Below are 21,416 nucleotides of genomic sequence, written 5' to 3'. Positions count from 1 at the left end.
TCCAGAGTTTTGGGCCAAACTAATATAATAACAACATTTTACTGAAATGAGGATTGTGGTCTTGCATATTTGAAGAGCAAGATCATGGATATAGTTTCTATTACATACCCAAGAATATATGTTGAATAAGCAATTTTATATACAGGGCTGGAATTCAGGGAAGAAACCCAGGCTGGAGAGAGGAAATCTAGGGCCTGTGTAGTCCAGACCTTTGTTGGAACTATCTAAGAGATGTGACTTAAGTAATTGGAAGGTTGATTATGTATGGTCCTTGAAAACAGTCTCATTTATTTTGTAGCTTACAGCTTATGTTACTAATTCTTTGTTAGTAGTATACGTTTCAGTAAAATGTCACAAAGTAACATCTGCTGAATGTATATGTAATTCAAATTGAAATATAATTTAAGTTTTATTTAACTTGTCAAATATTTTAAAACAAAAAATATTGTTTTAAGTCTTAGAAGCATTTTGCTATATGGGCATTATTTTCATCGTGGCCTTTGCCTTAAATATATATTTAAGTTTGTGGCACAGTTTCTAACATTTACCTAAGATCTGAATTAGTTATTTATCTTCTAGTCTAGTTTTTTCATTGTATACTGCAGCCCCTAAAATCCTTGAAAAGATATATATATATATATATATATTTTTTTTTTTTTTTTTTTTTTTTTTTCTGTTAGAGGCTTCCCTGGTGGCTCAGTGTAGAGAACTTTGCAAGAGATGAGTGTTCAATCCCTGAGTCGGGAAGATCCGCTCGAGAAGGAAATGGCAACCCACTCCAGTATTCTTGCCTGGAAAATTACATGGGCAGAAGAGCCTGGCGGGCTACAGTTCAAGGGGGTGTAGGGAGTTGGACACGGCTGAGCATGCTCATACACACACAGCAGTAGATACCATGTGTTGATACCGCTTTTCTATTCCTTTTTTGCAAACAGTAAATAATACGTTAACTGAAAAAAAGAAAAATATTAAACGTGTAGTATATTAAAAAGTCAGCAGTTATCTATTACCCAAAAAGGGCATGTTTTTATACTAGTGTCCATGAATCCTTATCATGTAGATAGAGAAGAACAGCAGATTATAAGAACCTACCTCTTCCTGTGAGGAATGTAAATCAATAACTCAGAGTTTATAGTACTAAGTCACGGATGAGTGGCAATTGATCAGCATGAGTTTTGTCAAAGAGGTAAGTTTTGAGCCAGGATTTGAAGCTGTGTGAGGAAAACAGAGTGAAGTAAACTTCAGATTAACTACTTTTAACTGGTCAAATGAAAGAAAGAAAGTAAAAGTCACTCAGTCGTGTCCGACTCTTTGCAAGCCCTGGACTATACAGTTCATGGAATTCTCCAGGCCAGGATACTGGAGTGGGTAGCCTTTCCCTTCTCCAGGGGATCTTCCCAACCCAGGAATCGAACCCAGGTCTCCCACGTTGCAAGCAGATTCTTTACCAGCTGATCCACCAGGGAAGCCCTTTAATTGGTCATGTATGTGCATATACACATATATGGATATCTTTAATTTCTATGTATAAATCTTGATCCTAACCAAAAAGGATACACAGTGAGTACTCCAGGAGAATGTTCTGGGTATGTGTGTCAAAGTAAAAGGAAAAAATACAGCTTATTAGAGCCTCTGTTTCCTCATATTTGAAGGTAAAAATGGAGATACTCCCCAGGGTTTTTATGATTAAGCGAGATAATGTTTGTGACGTTACTATGTAATAGTACTAGGGAAGCACTACTGAAATGTTTGCTAGTATTAGTTTAGTCTACACGTTAAGATAGAAGAGAGAGGATTCATTGCAGATTCTGAAGGGGTAAATATTTTAAGAAATACTTTAAAAAGGCTTTCAGTGACCTCAGAATATCTCAGGTTTCAACTGCTGTCTATTTCACATATTACAAAATCCAGGTTCCTAGTTTGAGCAAAAACTGGAATGTCAAAATCCAGATTTTTCTAGCTCCGAACCTCATGTATTGTTCTCTCTTCTCCCATGTCCAAAATGGACATAATAATTCATAAAGGTACTATATCTACTTCCTCAAGGATGTGTTTTCATCCAAGTGTTTCAAAGTTACTTAAATGTTTTCTTTGACTTTTGTGCGTGAGAGCCCTGACATTTTAAATGATTCACGTGTCTGGTTTTTTCTTTTAAGAATCATGGCATTTCTGTGCAGGTGTTCCTCACTGAGGGGAAAGAAAAATTAAAGCAACCCCCTTAGTATAGTTTAATGGAGCTCGTATTTTTGAGGCATAATTGTTTTTGTTTTTCCATAATATATACTTTATTTCTTTTTCTCTTTTATTTTAACCTTTCTTCATATTCTGATTTTACCATTAAGTCAGCTGCCATTTACTGTTATTTGCTGTTTTTTATTTGAAATTATTTTCACATAGCAAATCAAAGCCCTTTTAATTTGTGGAAAACAGGTGTCAGATGGGCATTCTAGCCAGTTATTAATTTTTCTCTAGTCAATCTGCCCTCAGATGAGTGCTTACTAACACCGTGAAGTTTTATGGTGCTGCCCACTGGAAAGGAAGGGAAGAAAGGAAAATCATCTCTCAAAATTCTCTATTTACTCAATAGCCCAAACCAATGTTTCTGAGCAAAATTTTGATTTCTTAACCAGTATCTTGGTGGTAGGTGAACATATCACAATTATAATAATATGCAAAAATATTTTTCTGTCAAGCTCAAAGCTTTTGCAAAATAAAGATAGTAAATTTGAAGAGGCTAAATGATTATCACTTCAGTGCCTTCTTTTGTAAGTAGCCACTTTTTATATTGTGTGTAGATGTTGATTTTCCTTTATGAGTTTATAATTTGAGACATTTATTAAAATAATAAAAATTTCTAATTCCTCTTTGATAGAGCTGGAGTGGACCAGAGAAATTGCTTGCTTTAGATGAACTTATTGATAGTTGTGAACCAACCCAGGTAAAACATATGATGCAAGTGATAGAACCCCAGTTTCAACGAGACTTCATTTCCTTGCTCCCTAAAGAGGTAAGGATTATCAATTATATTCTTCATTGGTGCTATTTGAAAATATAAATCAACAGCTACCCTCTTTAGACGTTGTTGTGCTAATTACAGTATTCAGTATTGTCAGTTTAACACTTAATTAGTGTTAAAGGGGGCTATAAATGGTAAGCTGCCGTAGTTTAGCGTAATTTTCAGATTAAAGTGTACTTACAGAGTAAGTATCTTCTCTCCACTGCTGGAATAAGTCATACATGAGACTAAGCTATTGAGTTTCATTAATTTGATTGTTCCTTTACCAAGATTTTTTTCCTAGCTTATTTGAAGTCCAACCTTTAATTGTCTTTGTGTATTCATTACATTAGTAGATTTTTTTTCTGATTTTATTAAAACAGCAGTATTTTTTCTTATTTTGTTGTTTGTTTATCCTAATTCTCTTTCAGACTAATAGTTTCATTATTCTGTTGGATTGTACTTCTCTGTGAGTTACATTATGTGATTATTTTGAAGTATATAAAATTTCACATGTATATCTTGTTATTCATCTCCGTTTTCACCCCATCACACACACACATGCAAAATCACAGATTTCTCATACCAATTACATTTCTTAGAGCATTTCTTTTAGAATTACTTACACCTATTTGTTTTAATATCTTTGTATAATATAAAGCATCTTTTTTTTTTATCATAGACTATGATCCTATGTGTATTCCTGACTACATAAATAAGGCATCGTTTAGATGTAGTTCTTTCATTGAGGTTGTAGGCATCAAAGTTTCATTTTTGTCAGCCAACAGAAATAACATTTATCAATGCTACCATGATTTATATTTTCACAAACTTTTTATATAGATCAGCCAGGAAGGCAATATAAAATACCATTTATGTTAATATAAATACAAATGCAAATAGTCCTGAAACTTCAAATTTGAAGAGAAAGGAAGTTGATTTCTTTTTCAGATAACCCTTCTACATATCCCAAGGGCATTAAAGATAGTCCTGATGATAATTTCACTTTGGATATTTATAACATTGGTTTCATCATAGTTAATAGATGAAATTAAGTGTAACTCCAGGAAAAACCAAAGTGGAAAAAAAACATCATTTTCCTGAAATGTTGCTACTTTGGAGTGATTTTTTTAAATGACATTGTTCCAGAAAAAAATTTTGTATTCTTGCTGGCTCATTCTAAAACCGAACCCTTTGGATAGATTTGGCTTATGAAAGTGACATAAGCTCTCTTTACTTCCAGAAGGGTGCTAATAATAGGAAACTCTTTTATATGTATTTGACTGAAAGTGAATTTATTCACCTTTGATATATTTTTCGTAGTTTTCCTTGATTATCCTCCATATTTTAGAAGGTAGTATTTTTGTTAGTATAGACTTCTCTCTGAGTCTAGTTTGTCCTCTTATCTCCAAAGATTGTGAGCTTTTTGCCTTATTTAGATTTCCATAGTAGCTTCGTAACACACAAAAAAGTATGATTTATAAAAATTGCTAAGAATCTAAAAAGTGTAATTTTATTGATAACCATGGCAATAAAGATTTTCTTGGATTAAGTGTTCCTTTGAAGATTGCCTGAGGGCAAAGCAGTGTTGCGAGATGGGAGAGTGAGTGAGCCTGGCTTAGCATGACACCTGTCTCCCCCTGCCCCCACCCTCTTTACTTTACTTTTTATTGAAGTGTAGTTGAATTACATTGTTGTGATAATTACTGTTCTACAGAAAAGTGACTCAGTTAAACATACATACACATTCTTTTTCATATTATTTTCCATTATGGCTTATCACAGGATGTGGAGTATAATTTTAACTGCTAAAAAAAACACACCACTTTCTATTTTAAAAAACGCTTTATTTTATATGTAAAGAAATAATGGTATAGATCTAAAGTCGTCAAGGAAACTAACATCTTATTGGAGACTAAGTACTATTATTATTTAATAATAATAATGTCAGGAAGTGAAGTTATAATAATTTTTTATAATTCCTCTCCACAGATCTCAAAGTTCTTTACCAACATTTACTTACTACTTTCAAAAACCTTGACAAAATATCTCAGTAGTCTCACATGGGAGACTTGTGATAAAGAGCATTATCCTTAGTTTATAAGTAAATGCCAAAAAGAGTGTAATGGTAACAGTTGATCTACAGCAAAACCTAAATTCTTAACATAGAATCGGCCAACATTTTGTTTGTTCTTTTTTTTTCTTTCTTTCATTAATTTAATTGACTGAAATATAGCAATTCTGAGAAAGTATTATCCACTTTTTAAATATAACATGGTAGTCTTTTATATAAGTTATAGTGAAAAACAGAAATTAGCAACTCTAATTGAAATGAGAAGTTTGGGCAAGGAAAATAAAATTATCTGAAATAAATCTTCAGTTTAAGAGCTTCTCTTGTGTGGAAGTAGTCCTTAGGAAGAATTACTAGTCTAGAGTTCACCTTTAATACAAATGAATAGAAAATTGCATTCGCTAGACCGTTTGATGTGGCTCCCAGAAACCTGTTACCCCCCTCAGGGTTGTAGAGAAGTAGTTTGGGACAGTGGCCACTATCTACTCCCATAAGGAACCCAAAACCTTGTGTTCTTTGAGGAACTGGTGTAACTATTGTTTTGTTTTTGCTCGGCAGCCTAATTAAAAAACCATGTAGAATATTATTGCCAATATATTTTGTGTTTTTCTCCTGTAGTTTAAACCTTTTCTGATTTATATTTTTCCTGATCCTGATTTTCTTATTAATATTTTTCTATTTGGCTATGTGTATTTTCTATAATATCAGGATGTTTTGGTGGAATAGACAAGCATTTAATAAATTGAAGTTCATGGTTGAGTTAGGGCCTTTGCTGTTTTAAAAGGAATGGGTGCCAGTTACCTATGGAGTTAGCACTTTAACTTTCTTTAGCACTTGAGTGTTTCTTTACATTTCTTTTTAATGCATTCAGACACTGGACTAGATGATATGTTAGTCACCAGTAATAAAGGAAATTTTGTCTGTTAATTTGGAGATAAACCTTTGAAATCTGAGCCACTCTGGATTTGTTTCTTAGCATTTAAGGTCCATTGAATGTTTCTGTAAATTACCTGTTTTCAGCTTCAACTGGATAACTAAAGTATAGACTTTTTCATTTGACTATTCTAAATATCTTGAGCATTAAGTAGCATTTCTTTTCCACAAATACAACTTTGTACCTGATAATTTCTATGTTAAATGTCAATTTCACATAGAAGACTAATAGTATGATATTAGACTACACTAAGAAACTTGTCTAGGCTTTGATTGATTGATAATTTCAAAATCAAGTGGTTTATGGAGTATCCATTAAAAATATATTATCAGGTTGTATATGTGTATATTTGTATATGTGTGTGTGTTCATATATGTATATATATGAACACACACACATATATAGATTGTTGAATATAGTTACGCTTTTTTATTTTAAATGAGTTTCCGTATATAATACTGAATGATCTTTTCTGATAGACCAAAAATAATTATTCCACAAAAATTTTTTCACTGTCATTTGTCAATAGGAGTATTAAATTGAATACTGACTGGTTGAAATACTTCTGTAAAGAATGTACTCAATAAATATGTGATTAATGATGAATTCTATATATAAAAAGTCATTGGGAAAGCATGATTTATTTTATGTAGTTCCTCTTTAACATTAAAAAATTATTCAGAATATGCTTTTACTCCCTGTATGAGCCTAGGCCCTTTAAATGATAATTTGACTTAATCTATAACTAATGTTGAAGCTGAAACTCCAATACTTTGGCCACCTCATGCAAAGAGTTGACTCATTGGAAAAGACCCTAATGCTGGGTAGGATTGAGGGCAGGAGGAGAAGGGGACGACAGAGGATGAGATGGTTGGATGGCATCACCGACTCAATGGACATGGGTTTGGGTGGACTCTGGAAGTTGGTGATGGACAGGGAGGCCTGGCGTGCTGCAGTTCATGGGGTCGCAAAGAGTCGGACACGACTGAGTGACTGAACTGAACTGAACTGATAACTTAGTTTACATGAAAAGCCAGCTCTTTTGCTCTGTTTAGTTCATTCTGTCCTAATATCGTAATTTGAATTTTTATGTGATTTGTGAGGCTAATTGAATGAGCATAATCAGAAGCTGTCATTCCCCTTTTCCTGCTCTTTTATTCATTTGACTTGACTTTACACACTGGTAATAAATTGATGGTTTGCAAGTATTGTAAACAAAATTTTTTAAATCAATGATATGTCAAAGACCTAGCTCAAATACACAACCCTATTTGGCCCATCAAGAAAGTCCCCATAAGCAATATAAAGAAATTAGAAACCCAGTCACTTTTATAAGCCTTTGTCACTTACAAATAAAGGGTGTAAATGTTTGAAAAGTTCATCATTCTGATATAAACACTTTGATATGATAAAGAACTATGAATTATGTCTTTTCAAAGGATTCTGAAATCATGCCTCGCAGAGTATATAGGAATCACATTTCTTAAGTGAAATTATATTTTAGTAAGAACAGAAAGAGTTAACATTTAAAGAACTAATAAAGTAAAAATACATATAAATAGATTTGATAAAATTCTTGAGTCGGGGCTCACAGAGCAAAGGCAGGAGAAAAGGCAGAGGGGTTTAATAAGTATTCCTTGAAGAGGTGAGGAGTTACTAGGGTCAAGTTCATAAAAACCAATAGGATAGTTTTAAATCTGGTGTGTATTTGTTAAAATTGAATATTAGAAGGTACTGCCTTTCCCTAATACTAGTAATTAGAATGTAAAATTATATTACATTTATCTATAAGTACTTTATCCTATAGAGAATATTTTCTAATTAAAAAGAGATGCATGGTATGCTATTGCTTTTTCTTTTCATAGCTGGCACTTTATGTGCTTTCATTCCTGGAACCCAAAGACCTGCTACAAGCAGCTCAGACTTGTCGCTACTGGAGAATTTTGGCTGAAGACAACCTTCTCTGGAGAGAAAAATGCAAAGAAGAGGGTAAGGTTCAAAGTCACAGAGAGAAAATGTTTGTGGTTCGAAAAAACAGAGTGATTCTGAAAACAAAACACAACAAAAAAATAATAAGTTTTATGTGCTTGTAGAATAAAGTGGTGGATCAATTTAAAAAAGAACTTTGTATAATTATTACTGGTTTTGTACTTTTTTCCTGATAATACCCTTCTCTGACTCTTTTTAAAAAGTGTTTTCTCCTTCCACCCAAGTTTTGTACCTGATTGTATTGTTAGTCTGTTTTTAAATGTTTTGCCCGGTTTCTCTTCAATATTTGTGTATATAAACTAATCTTGGTGATACTGTATATAGCTGTTCAAAATGCCAGAATGACTTCTGACTATCCCAAGCTTTTCACAAAATATATTTTATCTGTTATTAGCCATTTGACTAATAATACTGGCTAACAGATATTGCAAAAAAAAAAAAAAAAATAGAATCTGTTTGTTTTTCTATTTTCTTTTAAAACATGTTTGCACTTGTCTGTTTGACTTGTGTTTTATTAACATTGATTGGCATATTAAAAGTCACTCTGAGCTTAAAAAAAAATAAAATAAAATAAAAAAGAACTTTGGCAGCCTATCAAAGAATCAAGACTGCATCTTCATTTACATTCACCTACATATATAAAATCCACAGGTTATTCCACATGTTCAGATGAGCCAAATCTTGGCACTAACCCCTTTAATGAGCACTTTAACTAACAGTGAATATATTTGATTTGCTTCCCAGTCTCCAGTAGAATTAATAAACAGTGAGAAAGTCAAGATGAAAACAATATAAACATAACCCCCAAATTAAATTAGCAATTAAATACTCAAATTGTAATCTATTCATTTCTTCCACAAATATTTATTAAACACCTCTTATGTGCTAGATCACTCCCATAATCTTCCCACCATGGAGCTGGTGTTCTGAGACTTATAAAAAAATAAAATCCCCTTTCTTACTAATGGAGTAGGTATCATCCATATTAATTCAAGAAAGAGCATATTTTTTCCAGCAGGCATCTAGAAAAATATTATTTTTGAAAAACAGCTATGCTAAAATATTATTTGCCTTTGACAAACAAACTTCTTAAGAAAGAATCAGAGGGTAAGACAGAGGCGCTGTCGGTTCTCATCCAGTTAATGGAGATCATAGTGGAGTGGGCAACACTGATGGTTAGTAAAGCTGAGAGGTGAAGGTCCAGAATCCTTGGTGTCTCATCCTGCCTCTGCCCTGTCTCTGGCTTGGACTGATCAGGAAACCCTTCCTTCTCAAGTCATCATAAAGTAGGATTAATTATGCTTGCTTTACTTTCTCTCGTAGAATCATTATTTTAGGGTCATCCCATTGCCCGGGCCCTGAGGGATGGGATGGGGAGGGAGGTGGGTGGGGGGTCCAGGAAGGGGAACACATGTAAACCCATGGCTGATTCATGTCAATGTATGGCAAAAACTATTACAATATTGTAAAGTAATTAGCCCCCAACTAAAGTAAATAAACTTATAAAAAAAGAATCATTATTTTAATGACCTTTTTAAAAATTGTGATAATTTATACATAAAACAGAATGTATCACTTTTGCCATTTTTAAGTGTGCATCGTAGTGGCATTAAGTGCACTGACATTGCACTCGGTCGTGCAGCCATTGCAACCATCCATCTCCAGAACTCGACCATCTTCCCCCGCTGCAGCTCCATACCCGTGGGTCGGCACTCCTTATTCCTCCTCCCCACAGCCCTAGAAACCAGCATTTTGTTTCCTGTCTATAGATTTGACTGCTCCAGGGACCTCATGTAAATATAATCATACAATAGTTGTCTTTTTGTGACTGTCTTATTTCACTTAGCATAATGTCTTAAAGATTTATCCAAATGTGTCAGAATTTCTCCTTTCTTAAGGCTAAACATTCCATTGTATGTATATACCACTTTTTTTCTCCACTTATCCATCAGTGGACACCGGGTTGCCTCCACCTCTTGGCTGTTACAAAGAATGATGGTGTGACCGTGGGTAGACAAATAACTGCTCAAGTCCCTACTTTCATTTCTTTTGGGTGCTGTATCCAGGGTGGAATTGCTGGGTCATATCGTAATTTTATGTTTATTTTGAGGAATCACTATACAGTTTTCCATAGCAGCTACATCATTTTACATTCCCACAAGCATTGCCCAAGGGTTCCAATTTATGCACATCCTCACCAACATTTTATAGAATTATTCTAAGAGAGAAATTAAATAGTCAGTGTACAACTTGCCATACAGAATGCAAAATTTACATGATTGTTTTGTCATAACAGTGTTCGTGTTCTGCATTTCGGTGCTTTTGAGCATAGGAGAAAATGAAATACATTATAAAATGTGTAATTTGTATTATTGGTAAAGGCAGTTATACTCTTTAAATGTTCCAAATTTTAGGTATTGATGAACCATTGCACATCAAGAGAAGAAAAGTAATAAAACCAGGTTTCATACATAGTCCATGGAAAAGTGCATACATCAGACAGCACAGAATTGATACTAACTGGAGGCGGGGAGAACTGAAGTCTCCCAAGGTAAGTGAACTCGGCGCGCCGTGTAACAGACGCCGTCAGTCAGTGTTAGGACATGGTGCGCTCTCTCACTGCCGGCAAGCGGTGTAACTTCACAGCCCGTCCTCTGGAGAAAGAAAACAATATATTTTTAAAATAACAGGAAATGTAACTGACAGTGTTCCTCTTTACTAATTTTTCTCTAGTCTGACAACTAATTGTACTTTGTACTTGAATAAAATTGACGACTAATTGTACTTGAATAAAAGATGAGTTGATTTACCTGTTCTATGTATTGCATGTAAATGGAAATTTCTGAATATCCTGTTGAATTTTGTGTCATACCTAAAAATGTGTTCCCTGTGTGACCGAGCATGATTTTTTGAGGAATGCCCATGTTTGGGGGGCTTGTTTGGTAGCTTTTGTGTGTTTTAATTTTATAAATTTGAGCCTGATTCTGATTTTCTGCCTTATAACATTTCAAATATATAAAGAATGGCAAAAATGCTTGAAATTCTTGGCTGTATTTTTTTAACTGGAATAAAAGCAATTTGGGGAGACATTTTTATTAATACATACACATTATGACAGACTTTTTTGTTAAGTTGAAAAGGTTGGTGAGTATTGTCTTTCTGCTTAGTAGGTACTTTTGTTTTTGTGTGTCAGAATTGCACAGCTGAAGTGCATGTTCTTTTGGTTTGAAAAGATAAACTAGATAGTATAAAAGACACTGGTATTCAAACCATCTTTATGAGGTTTTGACTGATTTTAGTAGTTGATGTCTCATGTGTAGGTAGTAGAATATGGAAACAATAAAGTGTTTAATACTTGATTCATCTGCCAGGAAGGATACTTCATATTTTATATAGATTTTTATTCTAGAAGTAGACTATGCATTACTGTTGCTATTTACGGCCTCACTTTTCTTTTCACCAGTATTTAACATATTTCTAATCTATACATCTATGTTGCAGGTGCTGAAAGGACATGATGATCACGTGATCACATGCTTACAGTTTTGTGGTAACCGAATAGTTAGTGGTTCTGATGACAACACTTTAAAAGTTTGGTCAGCAGTCACAGGCAAAGTAAGTTTACTTCTTTCTGCACCTCATAAAGTCACTATTTGGTACATATCTTTGCAAGGATCAACCAGTGAGATGAGAACAAAGATATGTTTTTGACTCTAGCTTAGTTTGATAGCAAGTATCAGAGCTTCTGATTTAGCTTTTTCCTTGGCATGAAAATGATGTTTCTCATGGTAGGGATGTCATTAGTTTCTTCTTCATTTAAATAGTTGGTCTATCTTTGTAACTTAGGTTAAGATTTTATAGATGTGGTAGTGTGTGTGTTTTGTTTTGTTTTTGTTTTTGGCTTGATTTTTCCCACTTTCATTAACCATCTAAGTTATATCTCCTTCCTTTTTAATCTTTTTCAAAAATATGATTGAGGGGTATTTTTTCTTTTAAACTTTGTTGATAACATAACCATAGTTTAAAAGTTAAATAAATCACGTTAATTTTGATTTATCTCAAACCCTGAAGTTAGAAGTTAGAGCGGGCTGTTTAGTTAAATAAGAGTCTGAAGAAAACAAAGCAGTCCAGGCTCGCTGCAAACAATGTGATTCCTCAAAGATTCACTTCTGAATACTTATTTTTATCTGTCCAATGGAAAATATTTTCGTGAATTAAGTAATTGACCACCTAAAAAATAATAGACGAAAGTGTTGGCAGAGGGAAAATCTGTGTTTTAAAATGTTGATTCTTGGGCAGAAATCTTCTAAATATTCCAAGTCAGATGTGACAATTTTATAAAACAGTTTCGTATTTCCATAGTGTAATATTAGTCTTGGATTTATTTCAGAGTTTTAATGTCTGTCTTTACTTGTCTAGAAGTACCTTGCCTGGCTCCTAACTACTGCCTTGGGGCAGATTCAGATGAAATGTGGTATGTAGCCACACCCAACCCTGTTGGCATGCTTTCATTGAATCCGTTCCCATGAAAGAAACTAAGGTGCAATTTTAATATTGTTATCAAAGAGGCCAGGCCAGAGCTGTCATACTTTAGTCAGAAAGGTTTACCTTCTACATCCGTGCTCCTAAATTATGTGTGTGTGTGTATAAAATGCAGTGCTGCCAAATAAACAAAACAAACAAAATAGTGATGGGATCATGTTATATTGGTGTGAAAATTATTTTCTGATATGCTAGACATACCAGTTGAGTAAATAACTTTAATCCAGATTTTAATGAGCTACTGAAATGTTATTTACATTGTTTTTCTTTCTACCTCAAAGTAATCATCTTAAGTGTTTTTGCAGTGTCTGAGGACATTAGTGGGACACACAGGTGGAGTATGGTCATCACAGATGAGAGACAATATCATCATTAGTGGATCTACAGATCGGACTCTCAAAGTGTGGAATGCAGAGACGGGAGAATGTATACACACCTTATATGGTCATACTTCCACTGTGCGTTGTATGCATCTCCATGAAAAAAGGTAGGGGAAATCCTGTAGAACTTGGAAATTCTTCCTCTGTTACTTGTGAATTTGGGGCCTGTTGTGCAGAGTTCAGTTGTACAGTACTTACTGTGTCTACTACAGGGAGAGTGCTAACGTGCTCTTAAATTAGACTTTAATTATCCAGCTCCAGATGTTTCTCTGCTAGGAAAGCAGTGGGGTATTGCCTTAAAATCGGGCAGTCGTTAAGTCTCCTTCCTCATTGAATGGTGATGTTGGCTTCCACTTTGAAACGCTTTGTTCTGTGATCTTGACTAATACCTTAGACTTTATGGTTCTAAATCTTTGATGACTCATCATGTTAAAAAAAATATTTAGGGTGGGAGGATATATTTTTGGTAGGAGGACAAATTCAGTTATTCAGGCTTCAAGCCTCTGAGTCTCTTTAGTTACCCACCCACCACCCTTCCCCCTCTCTATGGTCTCCCTCGTGTCTAGGCAAAAGCTGAGTGAGGCCTGTGGGTTTTAACTTATTGTCATTACCTGTCACCTGAACTAGTGACTGAGCTTCCATATTTGGTCACCTTGCACACAGCTGGCAGAGAACCTCCTCTAGTTATGGTAGTTCCACGAGCCTTTGGGAGCCTTCTGCTGCATACTGAATTAAGGAAGAAATCCAGTTTTCAGAACAGTTTCAGCCAAACTGGACAGCTAGTAGCCTTTTTCTTCTCAGCATCTTTGCTGTTGCTTTTATTTCCTCCTACAGAGCCCTCCTATTAAAAGTCCTTTTTGTTTTCCATTGGCGTGTCTTCATGGTACTCCTGTTAAACAGATGTAATTTCTACCTATTTTGTCAGAAAAAGTCTCTCTGAAGAGTCCTTACAGTGAATCCACTCCAGTTTTCACTGTTCATTCTGTCCATGGCATTCTTTATTAAGAACCATTAAACATATTTCACTCTAGATTTGTAATACATGAAAAAAAGTACCTTTTTCTCTTGTAATTTGAACCTACTTTGAACAGTGTGGTCTACTATTAAAATTGGTGAAGTTAGTATCAAGAGACCTTGCATTTCAGTCTTCAGTATATTCTGACTTAAATGTCTCAATGCTTCCATTTTCTACTCTTGCAAACATCGAAACTGGTTTTTTCTTTATCTCTTAGGAATAACATTAAAGACATCTGAGTTTTCAACTCTCCTTTGTAATCCAAAGGTGATTACAGTATTTGCATCACTCTTGTTTTCGGAAGAGTATCACTTTAATAATCTTGGGTCAGAATTTTAAGGGATATCTGTTGCTTCTACATGTGTATCTTCTAAAATCTGTGTATCTCAATGCCCTCATAGCCTATTGAATCTTTTAAAATATAAGCATAAGCACCTTTGTTTGAGGACATATTTAAAACTGGTTAAATTAACCAAGTATATGGTGTAAAGCACATATCTTTAGCAGTTTAAATTCCAAATTCTGGCTAGTTTTGTTGAGACACTTCTATTGAATTTTTTCCCTAGTCATAAAGGGAATGTGTGTTCATATTAAAATTTGGGGAAATGGCAGAAAGAATAAAGAAAAAATTTAAATTTTTCAAAATATTAATACTACCACCTATTAACATTTTATACATACTGTCCACACTGGCATCTTATTTCTAAAATAAAGATCTTGTTGTATGTAGTTAGAGCTCGCCACATGTTCTGCTAATTTTTTATCTTCATCTTCCTCTGCTTCATCTTCATTGTATCTAACTGTAATACAGTAGTTTTCAAACCTCAGGACGCCAGGATGCTCCTGGGTCCCGCACAGGTGGGGGAACCAAACAGGCAGGATTCAAGGCTTTCCAGCGTCCCATCCCAAGCAAAGTAACTCAACTTTCCTGTGTTTATATATCGAGCTTTGACATAGCATGTATTTATTTTGAAAACAGGTGGTTTCTGCTTAAGAGAAAGAAAAGACGTTTCAATAACCACTGACTTTTTCTGTATTGTTTTCTCATGATTTTCAATTCTCATCCATTTTTTTCTGTTATACCCACAGAGTTGTTAGCGGTTCTCGAGATGCCACCCTTAGGGTTTGGGATATTGAGACAGGCCAGTGTTTACACGTGTTGATGGGTCACGTAGCGGCAGTCCGCTGTGTTCAGTATGATGGCAGAAGGGTTGTGAGCGGAGCGTATGACTTCATGGTGAAGGTGTGGGACCCAGAGACAGAGAGCTGTCTGCACACGCTGCAGGGCCACACCAACAGGGTCTACTCACTACAGGTAAGAGACCGCGCTCTTGCTCCCGCGGTGCCCGCGTAGTGAGTCACAGTACTGGCTTATTCAGTGATCACTGGCAAGCTGCTGATCCAGTACAGTCCAGAAACAGATGAATTATGCTGCTGTTTACATTTACTTGAAAATTGGCACGAAGAAAACATACATTTTGAAATTATTTAAATGATTTGTTTCCATTTTTCTGTGATTCGTTTTCCTCTAAAATACAACTATTGGTCTTGGAACCTGAGATTTGGGGGCCCTAAATTTTCCTGTGTTAGTTAACGGGGAGATAGTCTCATAGGAAAATAACCTGGATTTTAATAAACTCCTTAGCACAGGATTAATTTGGCTGGAAGCTGCCCCTTTGCCTTGATAGCTGGAAGCTGATGGCCCGTGTCATTGTGATTCTGCCCCCACTCAAAGTGGAGGTGGAGCTCTCTGCACACAGCTGCTCTGCCGTCACAGGGCTGCTGGGTTGTGGTCGTAAAGAAGGAAATTTGTCTTAGACATTTTTGGTTTGTTTTTGTTTGAACCTGATATCCCAGAATAGATTGCCATATTTTGCCATAAATAACTAGATTATTAGCAGGTTTAAAAAAATAGGTCTTGTTTTGTTTCCTGAAAGACAGCATTTTCAATTAAAAACTACAGTTGACTCTTGAACAACGTAGGAGTCAGAGGCACTACCCACCCCCCACTCCAGTCAAAAACCCGCACATAACTTAACAGTTGGCCCTCGAGGTCTGCAGTTCCACATCCAAGAATTAAGCCAACCCAGGACTGTGCAGTAACATAGTAGGTATTGAGTGAAAGAAATTGGTTAAGTGTAGTGGACCCTCCCAGTTCAAGCCCATGTTGTGCAAGAGTCAGCTGTATTTCCTATTATTAATACTTATGTAGCTTGTTTACCAATTACTGCCCACTAGTGATCAGCAAATTAGTACATGGTCCTAGGGCTCACAGTTCTATCCTTGGAATATTTGTTTCTTCATGGGATTATGTCTATGTCATGAAATATTGACATAAAATGAAGATGTCTGATAACTTAGAAAAGGTTATTAATTTGGAGGAGAGGGAATTGGCTGCAGTTGTTTGTATGTTTTGTGATGTGTTCAGAACCTTAATGAATGTAATAGCCTCATTTAAATAAACCCTTAGATTGAGAAAATAGGTAGGAACTTTATTATAGATCTGGGAGTTGGTAGACATTTGTTGACTTTTGGTCTAGCTGGGAAGCTTGAGAAGAGATGCCATAGATAGTTTCCTTTTGTTATCAAAATGCCACCACTTCTAATTCTAGACTAATTATCTGTTGGCACAGTGCCTAACTAGCATTAGGTTCCTGTAAATGAAATTTTTATTTTACATACAACTTAATGGAAGTTACTTTGAAGTACCATGAAAGTTATCTCTAGCCCTTTTCATGCCATAGATGCTGATAAGCACACCCTGTATCATAAACCACATCAGTAGTTTCAACTTCCTGTTGGGAAGTAAAACTCAAATGGTAGTCCATATCGAATCATTCATAATATGTAGCTACTGAGTGTGGCCAGATGGTCTGACAATAATATGTTCATTGTGCTTCTTTAAAAATTGTTTCTGCATCTAGTTTGAAGCCACTGGTCATAAAAAATGCACATTTCTGATAGAAGCTTCTGCGAATGTGCACTGGAGAGTTGCTTGGTTGCATGCAGTTTATCCTGGTGCCTCATTTTGTTCCCAGCATTATCTGTTTCTCATGCTTTGCTTCCCTCCCTTTTTAGGATTAAGGTCAATAGATAATATCGAGAATGTCTACACTTGTCACCTAATAAACTGTGTCTGTTGTAGTTCGATGGCATCCATGTGGTGAGTGGATCTCTTGATACATCAATCCGTGTTTGGGATGTGGAGACAGGGAATTGCATTCACACGTTAACAGGACACCAGTCGTTAACAAGTGGAATGGAACTCAAAGACAACATTCTTGTCTCTGGGAATGCAGATTCTACAGTTAAAATCTGGGATATCAAAACAGGACAGTGTTTACAAACATTGCAAGGTAAATCGTGGCTACTCACCTTTAGTTGCATTTCTTAGAAACGAGATAGTTGGTCAAAAGAGAAATGTGGAACTTTTGTGTCGCAGAATGATTAACCTCATACAAAATGAAAACTGATTTTGGATAAGTTTATGAGCATTTCCACTCTGAACTGACAGAACTATGCTGCCCTAAGAAAGTGTTTTAAATTGTGTTTTTAATATAAAAGTGTTTAATCACTTCCTACATGTATGGTTAGCTCTACCTAACCTGAAAGAACAATGCAAAGAGAGATCTTAGCTGTATCACAGAAGCAGCATGCTCGTTTTGTTGAGTGATCATTTATTTTGAATTTGTAGTCCAATTTTAAATTAAAGAGCTGCCTTACTGGTGGGGGCGGGGGCGGCGGGAGAAGCCTCTCTAATCTGATAGAAAATTGCTTTGGCCTTGACTTAGACCCTTAACCATCTGCTTACGTAGAATGGGAGGGAATCACGGTGCTCATTCAGCTAGAGGAGGAAACATCTGAAAGCCACTAGTACTAAATGAGGCACGGCGCTGTTAACTTCTTACATCATGACTAACTGCTTTTTACTGGTCAGAGCCCGTAGAAAGCGTTAGTTTTCAGTGAGGCCGTCTGGTAGGTGGTCCTGCAGCATTTTTCTCATTGACAATTTCTGTCTCTTTCCCAGAGTTTTGGAATAGGGTCCATTCAACCTTTGCCCTTGATTGGTCAGTTCAGAGTGGTAGGGTAGTATAGTAGATGGTCCACAAGCAGAATATGGGCTTCTTCAACACAACCAGAACACACGGTGTGTGCCTGGTAGTGAACCATGCTTCCTGAAAGACAGAACCCTCAAAGATTAACATTTCAGTTACAAATAGCTGCCAGATTTTCCTACATCCCTGCTGATTCTAAAATACTCAGAACGCAGTTTCTAAATGTGCAGTGTTTTAAATATTTCATTTATTGTGTGTTCCAATGTAGACTCCACAAATTACAACCTTTCTGACCCGTAACCATGATTTCTAACCAGTAATGAAATTCCTTTGGTTTTGCCTAGGTCCCAACAAGCATCAGAGTGCTGTGACCTGTTTACAGTTCAACAAGAACTTTGTAATTACCAGCTCAGATGATGGAACTGTAAAACTATGGGACTTGAAAACGGGTGAATTTATTCGCAACCTAGTCACATTGGAGAGCGGGGGGAGCGGGGGAGTTGTGTGGCGGATCAGAGCCTCGAACACAAAGCTGGTGTGTGCCGTCGGGAGTCGCAATGGGACGGAGGAAACCAAGCTGCTGGTGCTGGACTTTGATGTGGACATGAAGTGAAGAGCAGGAGGGGGCATCGGCCCCACGCGTAGGCGACAGACTCCCTGCCCTTCCCCCTGCAAAAGAAAAAAAAAAAAGAAAAAATATCCCTTGTTCTCAGTGGTGCAGGATGTTGGCTTGGGGCAACAGAGCGAAAAGACCTACAGAAGGAAGAGAGGAAGCGATGACCGCAACTGACAAGACGGCGCCTGCCGGCTCTTCCCGGAAGAGGCTTCACTTTGGACTGAGGGCAGCTTTGCAACACGAGACTTTCGAAATCAAACCAGGTGCAATTATTTCTTTATTTTCTTCTCCAGTGGTCGCTGGGCAGCGTTACTGCTGAGACGTCGTTACAGATTCCGCTGGCCTGTTCTTTTACCACTGAGACCTAGAAAGAAGCTGCAATAACATCCACACAGTACCGATGGACTGTCTCACCAGAGAGCATCTGAAACAAAAAAGTTATTTTTCTGGAGTGGAAAAGCTAAAAAGGAAAAAAATTACTGTGAATTGTTTTTGTACAGTTATCATGAAAAGCTTTTTTTTTTTTTTTGCCAAACCATTGCCAATGTCAATCAATCACAGTATTAGCCTCTGTTAATCTATTCCTGTCGCTTCCACATACACTTTTTAATGCCTATGTTGCTCAAAGGTGGCAAGTTGTCCTGGGTTCTGTGAGTCCCGAGATGGATTTAATTCTTGATGCTGGTGCTAGAAGTAGGTCTTCAAATATGGGATCGTGTCCCACCCCTGTACTGTACTCCCAGTGGCCAAACTTATTTATGCTGCTAAATGAAAGAAAGAAAAAAAAGCAAATTATTTTTTTTTATTTTTTTTCTGCTGTGACGTTTTAGTCCCAGACTGAATTCCAAATTTGCTCTAGTTTGGTTACGGAAAAAAAAAAAAAAAAGACTTTTTGCCACTGAAACTTGAACCATCTGTGCCTCTAAGAGGCTGAGAATGGGAGAGTTTCAGAAAATAAAGAGTGAAGTTTGCCTGCAAGTAAAGAATTGAGAGTGTGTGCAAAGCTTATTTTCTTTTATCTGGGCAAAAATTAAAACACATTCCTTGGAACAGAGCTGTTGCCGCCTGTTCTGCGGAGAAACTTTTCTTTTTGAGGGCTGTGGTGAATGGATGAACGTACATAGTAAAACTGACAAAATATTTTAAAAATATATAAAACACAAAATTAAAATAAAGTTGCTGGTCAGTCTTAGTGTTTTACAGTATTTGGGAAAACAACTGTTACAGTTTTATTGCTCTGAGTAACTGACAAAGCAGAAACCATCCAGTTTTTGTAGTGAAGGCGTCACGTGCAAACAAGCGAAATGAGTGGAAAAGTCAAATGGTTCGCCTCATTTTCCAGGAGCCACAACTCAAGCTGAACTGTGAAAGTGGTTGAACACTGTATCCTAGTGATCTTTTTTTTTTCCTCCTCCTGTTTATTTTTTGTTTGTTTTATTTATAGTCTGATTTAAAACAATCAGATTCAAGTGGGTTAATTTTAGTTATGTAACAACCTGACATGATGGAGGAAAACAACCTTTAAAGGGATTGTGTCTATGGTTTGATTCACTTAGAAATTTTATTTTCTTATAACTTAAGTGCAATAAAATGTGTTTTTTCATGTTAGTATGCCTGTTTCTTCTACTGAGGTAATAACACTTCGTTATCAATATTTAGGGTTTGTCTCTAATAGATGGAAGAGCGGAGCCCTGGTCTCTTTTATCCCCTGTATTGCGTTTTCTGCAGCCAGAGTGAGAACGGTGACCACAGGGGCAAGTTGTGTCTCTCGCAGACAGGCTGCCCGGGTAGACGCGCCTCTGCACGCAACTCCAGTACACTGGGGTGAGCACGCGTGAAAGCTGGGCCCTCCCACAGCCACCAGACTCCTGTGTGGCAGTTACCACTAGAATTCCGATAAAAAGTTCATTGTTAAGATTCGAGCGCATATCGACGGCTTACCAGGAACTTTGTATGTACATCTCTCGGAAGCTCCCAGAAGCTCCCACACCGCTGCAAAGCAGGCACCGCTCTCCCCACTTCAAAGATGAGGGCAGAACCGTGGCTCACACGGGCAGGGCTTTCTCGGGAGTCGGTTGGCCAAGCACCGGGACTCACACCCATGCCCTTTAAGGAAAAAGAAGCCTGGAGTTTCGACAGACCAAAGCAAGGTTGTAGGGATGAGGGGCGCATTTTTGTGGCACTTTTAGGCTCTTTCGTCACTTTTTTATTTAATAAGCCTAGCATTTTTTACAGTAAGTGAAGAAAAATGAAGTTCAGTTACTGCAATTACATAGCCTCTCAGATGGCAGGTTTCTGCCATGAGTGTATCTCCAGGAATCTCAGCTAGCCAGGCCTGAGATGCACATCGGAAAGTTGACCAATACAGATGGTACTTAAAGAGTAAATTTCTTACAATCACAAAGTATGTGTTCTTTACTCCTAGGGCAGCAGTTCCTGGGCCTCACTTTCCCAAAGCTGCTAAATCAGAACACCTGGGAATGAATGGGACCCAAGCCTCTGCATTTAAACTAGCTCACAAGGCGGGTTGTGGACACAACTTTGAGAACCGCTGCTCTAGTTATTTGGTGTATTAGTCCCCAACACTACAGGCACAAGAACATCAGAGAGAAGTGACAGCATAAGGGCCGAGACAGAAAAACCACAGGGTTAAAACCCAAGGCAAAAATCACGTTAGGCTGTGAAGTGCAGGCGAGCGGCCCAGCCGCTGTAGGGTGAGCCACAGCCCAGCCCCGCGGCTGCTGTTCACACAGACAACTCCGTGATCAAGAAGTTGTGATTCTGCTTGGTAGTCTTGAAACTGCTTGATTTTCCATAAT

General features: G+C 36.8%; 1 protein-coding gene across 9 annotated transcripts in view; it reads left to right on the top strand.

The window, feature by feature from the left end:
- The window catches only part of FBXW7 (F-box and WD repeat domain containing 7), a 226,699-nt gene extending 206,494 nt beyond the window's left edge, over nt 1-20,205 (top strand). For all 9 annotated transcript variants that reach the window (XM_081544832.1, XM_081544828.1, XM_081544834.1 and 6 more), the window contains 8 exons: nt 2,873-3,007; nt 7,866-7,989; nt 10,404-10,540; nt 11,491-11,604; nt 12,837-13,018; nt 15,016-15,241; nt 17,072-17,282; nt 18,326-20,205. In XM_081544832.1, coding sequence (XP_081400958.1) covers nt 2,873-3,007; nt 7,866-7,989; nt 10,404-10,540; nt 11,491-11,604; nt 12,837-13,018; nt 15,016-15,241; nt 17,072-17,282; nt 18,326-18,594 — 1,398 coding nt within the window. In that variant the 3' untranslated portion in view covers nt 18,595-20,205. The remainder of the gene's footprint in view (nt 1-2,872; nt 3,008-7,865; nt 7,990-10,403; nt 10,541-11,490; nt 11,605-12,836; nt 13,019-15,015; nt 15,242-17,071; nt 17,283-18,325) is intronic.
- The last annotated feature ends 1,211 nt before the right edge of the window (nt 20,206-21,416 follow it).

Source organism: Giraffa tippelskirchi, chromosome 11 (assembly GCF_054371585.1).
Source record: "Giraffa tippelskirchi isolate mGirTip1 chromosome 11, T2T-mGirTip1v1.2.pri, whole genome shotgun sequence".
Lineage (NCBI taxonomy): Eukaryota > Metazoa > Chordata > Mammalia > Artiodactyla > Giraffidae > Giraffa > Giraffa tippelskirchi.
Note: the sequence above shows the minus strand (reverse complement) of the source record. Positions and strands in the feature narration are given on the sequence as shown.